Raw genomic sequence first — 8,726 nt, 5'->3', positions numbered from 1 at the left:
TATACATGTGAATTATTAAGTACAAGGTTATTTTTGTTGCTTAACTTGTAATATAGTCATTTGAACAATTGAATTAGTGATATGGCTATGTATGAATGCTCGCGGAGAAAAAGAAAAAAAAAAAACGAGTATGCAACAACTTACGAGAGGTTTATTTTTATTTTCATTGGTTGATTTGATATTTGGATTGATGGTCCCTTTCAATTTTGTGAAAGAAATGACACGTGTTAACCAGAAATGGAAAAAGCATCAATGCAAATATTTCAAATCTTGAACTAACTTGTCACTAAAATGTATTATTGGGATATTTTATAAGAAAAAACATGGCACTACAACAGAATGGGATACACACAAACGACGACACAGCCATACGCGTGTAACGTGTTCAGTTGTCAATTACGATGATGATCATGTTCAGACAAAGGGTGGACATAATGACAATTCAGGTTTGGTCCGCGACTGTTTCGTTGATGCAAAATTTATAGCTGGATTGATTTTCGTATGACTTTTATTTGGGTGTAGATTATAGAATAGCTATAAATTACAGTATTTTTAATTTAAATTAATATACATTAAAAAATATTATCTATAGATTTTATTTAAAATTAAGCTGGTTCACTCAGTTGGGTTGAAATAGTTTTGAATTAATTTCAATTTATTTCGGGTGGAATTAAATTTCGTTAAAAACCATGATTGTATAAGCGGGGTAGGCCTAATTTAATATTATATATTATGGGTCTCAAATCAGGCCTGAATCAAAGCCCAATTAGGCTGTAGACATATTGGTAAACCATTTCAATATCTCGTTTCGGTCATAATCACTTTTGTTTTTTTTTATTTATATAAATGTATAATTTCCCGAGCGGTTCTTGATATATTTGATTAAAATTTCGGATTTGTTTCTCTAGTTTATGGGTACAAAATGGGTTGGTTCTTAATGGTTAGGTTTAAACATATATATATTATATACAACAAAAAATAACACCAAAAAACGAATGAGAAGTTAAGCAAAATTGTCATATAGTGATGAAATGTTCCTTTTTGGCCGGTCTCTCCCGACCAATCCGACGTGAATTTTGATGTCCTTTCTCTGACCAATCTTACGTTTCATAAGAAGACCCACGTTCCGGTCACATTGATCTTCTTCACTTCGGGCATTAGTCACGCACTAAGTTTTGTTGGAACTTATCACCGAAACATTTTTGTATGTATGGTTCGTGTATACAGGTGTATTTATTTTAACAAACACGCTTACAAAAGAACAGCATAAACATTTTTGTCTTAAATGATCAATCGAGATACAACTTCTACAAGAAATTTCTATTCACCAACACACCCATTCCGATATCACATTTTCTAGCTAGATATTCTATTGTTTTTTTAAAAAGATTCTGTTGATATTTAATATGTATTTATAACTTCAAAGTTATCTGATTTGATAAATAGTAATTAGCGAATCGATGACTGATAACGGGTGGTCGAGAGTTTGCAGCAGGTGTTCATAAGCATGCAAACATATCAAAGGAATATTTTGTACATCACTAGTCACTAGTCACTAGTCACAAATATATATAATTTTCTCGAGCTTTCATATGGAATTCCATATTTTGTGTTTGTTTTCGGACTAGCTACGAAAATTTTATTCACTTAAAATATTTTGTTATCAATATATATAAATATTTTACAACTAAAACCCTACCATTTTTTTTGAGAGCATATATTTCTTGGTTTCCAAATACATTAGAATGTTGAAGAATTGTATGCTACTTGTTCATGTTTTCAAAAACTGATTTCGTTTTTTGGTTCATTCATGACATTAATTCATTGCAATTTTCAATTTCACGTTCATAGCAACGTTTTTAATAACTGATACTAATATATATGTTACACTGATGACTCATGTACATACACATATAAAAAAATGTAAATCAGAATTTTGGCAGGTTATGATTATTCATTAGAACTTGTGTTCAAATCATGTATTTCTTGTTATGTTTTTAGTCCTCTCTGAACTCATTATACTATTTATCATCAATATAACAACACGTTAAGTAGTTGTTTGCTATGGATTAAGTAATCGATATATTCCTACCCAAAAAAAAAAGGGAGTGAAAGAGGATATTTCAATAATTAAAAAATAGTGCGACACAAAATTGTTCTGTTGTAGTGATAAGTTATCTTGTCACATTTAAAGATGTGAAAATGAAAGAAGAAGAAAAAAACAAGAATATTATATACGAAGTACGGATTGGTGCAGAACTCAGAATGAAATCTCGATCATACATTCATGTTATATTCTTGGAATAATGCTTGGAATAATGCTTAGATTTGGTGCCAACAAAATGAAAATAAATAAATGGATGTGTTTTTACAAACTCTAAAGGTAGAACAAAAAAAAGAATGGACGAAATGACCATTGTTTATAAATAGTTCTTGCACTTAATTCATCTTACACTTTTTTAATAATTAAATCAGTGGTTTTACAGAGATTGACTCGTCAATTGATCAATTTCCGAATCCTTAGATATCAAATGTTTTTTGCCAAAACATTGATATTACTTAGTTTCGTCTAATTTGATCTAAAACTTTTGGGTACATAGATAATATGTATCAGTTTTCAGAAAAAAAAAATCAATAAAGAATCAAAATATATTTGCTGTGGTTATGTTCCTTGCATACAGAGTTATGGCGTTTTTGTTCATAGATAAATTTAAAATAGACAAATACCGTAAAATATTAGTACTAAATTTACTCTTTACTCTATATAATTTTTTTTTGGTTTTAATACTAAATTAATACCAAATTTATATCAACAAAGGTTTGAAGCAAAAACGTGTTAGGTAGAGAAGCTGAAAACAATGTAAAAAAAAAAAAAAAAAACTAATTTTCCCAAGTTCATTCCAACATATCAGTATTCACTTATCAGCCATATGATTATCATTATCATTATCTTTACTTATTTATATATCAATTATTATTATCTAATCATCATAATACACATTGGGAGCACTTAGTTTGACAATTTTACAATAATATTTATTTTGTAACATAAAGTTGCCTGAATATTTTCTTTGTTTATCAAACAAACACACAACTGCTGTAAAGTTAGAAGCAAAACATTCTCAACCTCTGATTTAGAGAGCTTCTCTGCTAAGGTCTAGTGGGTTCGATCAACTTGGTCCTTTAATTTTAATTTTCTTCTCCATTTCATTTTTTATATATAATATTTTCTTCACTTTCCTGACTATTACCGTGTGTAATACACTGGAGCTCGTAAATAAATAAAAATACAAATTATTAAAAAATAAATTTCAGTCTTATATTCGTCCTACGTAATAACAACATGTACATCTATATTCTACCTAGTTAAATGAACATCCATCAATTTATGAGATCTAAAAAAGTCACCATCACTTTAAAGAAACTGAAAAGAAAAATCAAGACATCCATAAAATATTGGTTTAGCTGCAAGCTTAGTCAGCTATGAAAAATATGTCTATTCACAAAACTACGCTATTTTTCTCTACCTATAAATATAGCCCAAAACTATCCCACATAAGCACCACACATCCCAAAGGTTTTACGAATATAAGCCAATTTCACTAGCTTTGCTTTAACATTTTCTTTGAGATTCTAAAATGGAGATGGATTTGAATGCTCAAGAGAAGAAAGAAGGGTTCTTTCAAAGGCTTAAGGATTTCCCTAGCAAGCTCAAAGATGGTGTCACCAAACGCATAAAGAATGTGCAAAAGTTTGGGAAGGATGATCCAAGACGTATCATCCACTCCATGAAAGTAGGGGTTGCTCTCACATTAGTATCTTTGTTGTACTATGTGCGGCCACTCTATATCAGCTTTGGAGTTTCGGGTATGTGGGCAATACTTACTGTCGTCGTAGTCTTCGAATTCACTGTTGGTAAGTCTATCAAACCGAATCAGTTACAAAACTGTAGTATTTAAAACGTTCTGATAATAACAAAACAACTAACAAAAAACAAATTTTTAATAGGTGGAACACTTTCCAAAGGTTTAAACAGAGGCTTTGCAACATTGACAGCAGGAGCCTTAGGGGTTGGTGCCGTACACCTAGCTCGTTTCTTTGGACACCAAGGAGAGCCCATAATTCTTGGAATCTTAGTGTTCTCACTAGGTGCAGCTGCAACATTTTCGCGGTTCTTCCCAAGGATTAAACAGAGATATGACTACGGCGCCTTGATATTCATACTCACGTTTAGTATGGTTGCCGTTTCGGGTTACCGTACAGATGAAATATTGGTTATGGCATATCAAAGGTTATCCACTATTCTCATCGGTGGAACGATCTGCATACTTGTGTCGATCTTCGTTTGTCCTGTATGGGCTGGTGAAGATCTTCACAAGATGATTGCTAACAACATTAACAAACTTGCTAATTACTTAGAAGGTGACTTACAATATAACATTTTGCTTTCTTCTTCTTGGTAAATATATATTTTATAAATCTATAACTTATGCATGCATACACGCTTTTTCTAAAAAGCTTTCGAGGGTGAATATTTTCCACTGTCGGAAAAGATTTCGAAGGAGACAAACTCGTGCGTTCGAGAATACAAGAGCATTCTAGCATCAAAAGGCACCGAAGATACTTTGGTATATATATGTAATATAGTTTAAAATAATTAATATAGTGATCAGTGATAAATTGACGTTCTTATATATATACTCATTAATTAATTACTGGTCCTTTTGCAGGCGAATCTTGCAAGATGGGAGCCAGGGCATGGTCGTTTCAGGTTACGCCACCCATGGAAAAAGTACTTGAAAATTGCAGGACTCGTTCGCCAATGTGCCTTCCATTTTGAAATCCTCAATGGCTACGTTCTTTCTAATTATAAGGTTCGTGTGAATCACCTAAAACGCCGTTTTTGAAGGAATTTTAATTGTTGTTAACTTGGACGTGTGTATATTTTATTTTATTTGTTTTGTTATGTCGTCTGCTTTTATTCTTTTTTATACTACCAAAAATTGCGTATAAATGTCAACCCTCTAAATGATTAAAATGACCTTATTCAATTAACGCTTGCAACAACACATATATATACTCTTCCATAAGAAATTAGTTCTCTTTTTTTTTTTTGGTCAACAAGAAAAAATACATTAATTCTCTAGGTTTTTGTTTTGTTGAATGAAAGAAGTTCATACTTATTTATAGCTTTGAATGTATTTTGTATTAGTTGAATAGTTGATGTATAATAAATTGTACAGTTCAAAAATTATAGATAGAAAATGCATGTTTACTATTAGTATGTAATTAGACGTAAACTGTTTTTTTTTTTTTTTTTTTTTTNGTGTGTGAAAACTCTGTAAAAGTTCAATTCTTTAAATAAAAACAAAAATTAATTGTTATATCCGATAAATTGTTAATAATAACTAAAGCAGGCACCAGAAGAATTCCAAAGTAAGATTCAAGAGCCAATAGCAACTATGAGCAGAGAAGCTGGTGAAGCACTAAAAGCCATAGCCAAATCTATTAAAACAATGAGCAAAGACACTGCTTCAGTGAACGCACACATTGACAACTCCAAAAAGGCAATAGAAAACCTAAGGATTGCACTCAAATCTTCTTATCCGGAGACAGAGAAAGATCTTCTGGAGATCATTCCCGGAGTCACAATGGCATCAATCCTGATCGAGGTTGTGAACTGCGTCGAGAAGATCTCTGGGGCTGTGGAAGAATTCTCCAGCCTTGCACACTTCAAAGAGACTTTGGATCCAAAATTACCAGTGGAAATAGGACAACATCAGTTACTTCACAGGGGAAGTGTAAAGCCGGTTCTAGATGGTGACAACGAGGAAGAAGACAATAGCTCTCCTCATGTTCTTATCACTGTCCATGATGAACAGCCACCAACGACCACCGGGAAGAACAGTTTGGGAGCAGAAAAAAACTAATGTCCTGTGATTATTTTTGCTCATTACCAAACTTTCAAAAACTCTTTGAAGAGAACTTGTTATAACATTATTTAGTATATGAGAGACATCGATCGGCATTCTACTTATTGCCAGTTTATATGATTTCCGATTTCAAAACTATATATATATATATAGATAAATTATATATCAAATGTAGCTGACGACATCGCAATATATTAAACCTTTAATGAAAATGTAGTTTAATTTAAGAATCAATTTTATGGTTAAACCACACGACGCAGTAGTGCCTGACTTATAGATTGACCACACATGCATGGCATAAAGACTAAAAAGAATAAAATCATCTTTGGGATCCAAAAGCTCAAACCGAGGAACCTTTGCTCTGTTTGCAAATGATATAGTACTGTTAACAATACTATCTTAATTAGTTTAAGTTATGAACATATACGAATCTGTTTTTTAAAAGATCCTGATGAATATACCTGGCCACTTTAACCAGGAGAAAAAGTGGAACAATTAAGCAAGCAGGTCATCATGTGACTAGGCAGTTCAACTTGTGTTTGCACTGGTTAATTGTGCTTGTGAGTTGTGAGTGATCAATAATTAACTTAAGTTAAAATATATCTATACTAGACGTAAAAAAAGTTAATATAAAGTATGATAACAAATCAAATATATAGAAGAATAAATTAGATTTATAAAATATTAATTTACTTGATTTGTTTTGAACTTGATGCAATTATTCTCCCTATCTATCTTCTTCTCTGTTTCTCTTGCTATTGCTTGTTTAACTTATCTCTTATGTTACCCTTTTCTTAAAAACAAAAATTGGCTAGGGTTTTGTCTGATTAATAGGGACTTTAACTTATTTCTTAGGTTACCCTTTTCTTAAAAACAAATTGGCTAGGGTTTTGTCTGATTTATAGGGACTTGATCTGTTTCAAGTTAAATCGAAGGCAATTTCTGTTTATCAGTGTGGCTAATTTTAGGACTTGCAGAGGAGTTTTTAAGTATGAGCAGTATTTGTGGGCTTAATGACGATTTGCTCGTGACGATACTGTCATTGGTTAAGACGAAAGATGCTGTTGCCACAAGTCTTTTGTCAAAACGATGGCTTTCTCTGTGGAAACTGGTTCCAAGGCTTGACTATGTTATTACTCCATGGTATGCATCACATTCAGGTTCAGATTTTATTGATAATTTTCTGCTGCTAAGCGAGGCTCCAGTTCTAGAAACAATGCATCTCAGACTCGGGTTTAATTGTGAACCTGAGGAACAAGAAAGATGGGTTGATATTGCACTGGCTAGACATGTGCGTGTTCTTGAGCTTATTTATTCCCGTTCCCCTTCATCACCAATGCCTTTTCCTAGGAGCTTGTTTACATACAATGGCCTTGTGGTTTTACGCCTTCAAGAAGTGGTGATTTGGGATATTCCTTCGACAATATTTCTCCAGTCCCTCAAGACTCTGTCCCTTTTATGTGTCAGGTTCTGCTCTAGGGATGATGAACTTGTTCATACGCTTTTATCCGCTTGCCCTGTCCTTGAAACACTGGTCGTACGTCGGTGGCTTTATGACTGTGTTACAACCTTCAAAATTGCGGTCCCGTCGTTGCAGAGCTTATACATCATGTGCAGACCAGGTGGTCATGCAAAGACAGATGATCGTGAGTATATAATCAATGCTCCTTCTCTAAAGGATTTAAAAGTTTGTGATGAGTTTAGTTGGTTCCGTCCATTAGTGGAAATGCCGAAGTTGGTGAAGGCAGAAATCAAGATTAGACCGGATAATTCTAAGAAGCTTTTGGGATGTATAGCCTCAGCCAAACACCTCTCCTTATGTGTTACCTCAGCCAAACAATTACTAATGGAAAAATCTGTTGAGTATCTCTGCCAGCTCGAGTATTTAGAGCTTTGTACTAATTGCTCTTCAGATTGGTTATGTCTTTTACTTAAACATTCCCCTAAATTGCGAGTTCTGAGGTTCAACAATCCAGTAAGTTATTTGCTTTTTTCAGTTTGCTCCTTCATCTTTTCTCCACTTAAATCTCATTCTTGAAAAAACTCTGTAGACATCTCAGATAGACGGCTGCAACTCGTTGAGACGGATCAGAGATAGGTGGGAGGAACCGTGTTGTGTACCTGAATGTTTGGTGACGAGTCTCGAAACTGTTGAGTGGGTTGGGTATGAAGGAACAGAAACAGAGAAAGAAGTGGCGATCTACATCTTAGAGAAGGCAAACCACCTAAAGAAGATGACTATATCCCGACATATCACCTACTTGAGAGAGAAATACCGTACGCTGATAGATTTGGTGTCCAGGCTGAGCTGTCCTATCAAATGTCGACTTGAGGTTGTGGCCTTGGAGCAGCATTAATATATTTTTTAGTGGATTTTGGGTTTATTTTCACTTATAAATTTGTCAATTACTTGTTATGTACTTTCTATCTATGTCAAAGTTTGTATACCAAAGATATTGTGAGGTCAAGAAGAGTCGTTGACACTTGACAACTTCAGACACCACTAAATGTATTTTACATGAAAAGGTCAAAACAGTGAACAAAAAAGGTACTACTTATACAAGTATCAAGATTTTTGCTAATTGTCTGTATGATGGGTTCACTATATACTCTCTATACTTACCCGGAAGCACTTTTCTTTACGGAAATAATATGAATATACTATAGATTTTATCTATGTTTCTTCACTTATTACAATGAATCATGATTGACATTTTGCGTTTGTCTTCCCAGTCCGTTTAGGCCTGTCCCAGTTTGTTCGTCCTGAACTCTAGCGACCTTGATGATGATACG

General features: G+C 33.4%; 2 protein-coding genes across 2 annotated transcripts; both read left to right on the top strand.

The window, feature by feature from the left end:
* LOC104745389 (aluminum-activated malate transporter 8) lies at positions 3,584 to 6,005 on the top strand. The gene is made up of 5 exons (XM_010466600.2): positions 3,584 to 3,915; positions 4,009 to 4,422; positions 4,519 to 4,628; positions 4,731 to 4,874; positions 5,418 to 6,005. Exons 1-5 carry the CDS (start codon positions 3,639 to 3,641, stop codon positions 5,928 to 5,930), a joined length of 1,458 nt encoding a protein of 485 aa, XP_010464902.1. The 5' UTR covers positions 3,584 to 3,638; the 3' UTR covers positions 5,931 to 6,005.
* On the top strand, positions 6,925 to 8,290 carry LOC104748140 (putative FBD-associated F-box protein At5g56440). The gene is made up of 2 exons (XM_010469823.1): positions 6,925 to 7,908; positions 7,985 to 8,290. Exons 1-2 carry the CDS (start codon positions 6,925 to 6,927, stop codon positions 8,288 to 8,290), a joined length of 1,290 nt encoding a protein of 429 aa, XP_010468125.1.

This window comes from Camelina sativa, chromosome 15 (genome assembly GCF_000633955.1).
Source record: "Camelina sativa cultivar DH55 chromosome 15, Cs, whole genome shotgun sequence".
Classification (NCBI taxonomy): Eukaryota; Viridiplantae; Streptophyta; class Magnoliopsida; order Brassicales; family Brassicaceae; genus Camelina; species Camelina sativa.
The sequence above is the reverse complement of the archived record's forward strand: the minus strand, read 5'-3'. Positions and strand labels throughout refer to the sequence as shown.

Bases quoted from the DNA above. Each gene is read 5' to 3' on its own strand.
- LOC104745389 (XM_010466600.2), top strand. From the start codon at position 3,639: ATGGAGATGGATTTGAATGCTCAAGAGAAGAAAGAAGGGTTCTTTCAA. The intron at 3,916-4,008 runs GTAAGTCTATCA...AATTTTTAATAG, and splicing joins AGTCTTCGAATTCACTGTTG to GTGGAACACTTTCCAAAGGT. The intron at 4,875-5,417 runs GTTCGTGTGAAT...TAACTAAAGCAG, and splicing joins ACGTTCTTTCTAATTATAAG to GCACCAGAAGAATTCCAAAG.
- LOC104748140 (XM_010469823.1), top strand. From the start codon at position 6,925: ATGAGCAGTATTTGTGGGCTTAATGACGATTTGCTCGTGACGATACTG. The intron at 7,909-7,984 runs GTAAGTTATTTG...AAAACTCTGTAG, and splicing joins TTCTGAGGTTCAACAATCCA to ACATCTCAGATAGACGGCTG.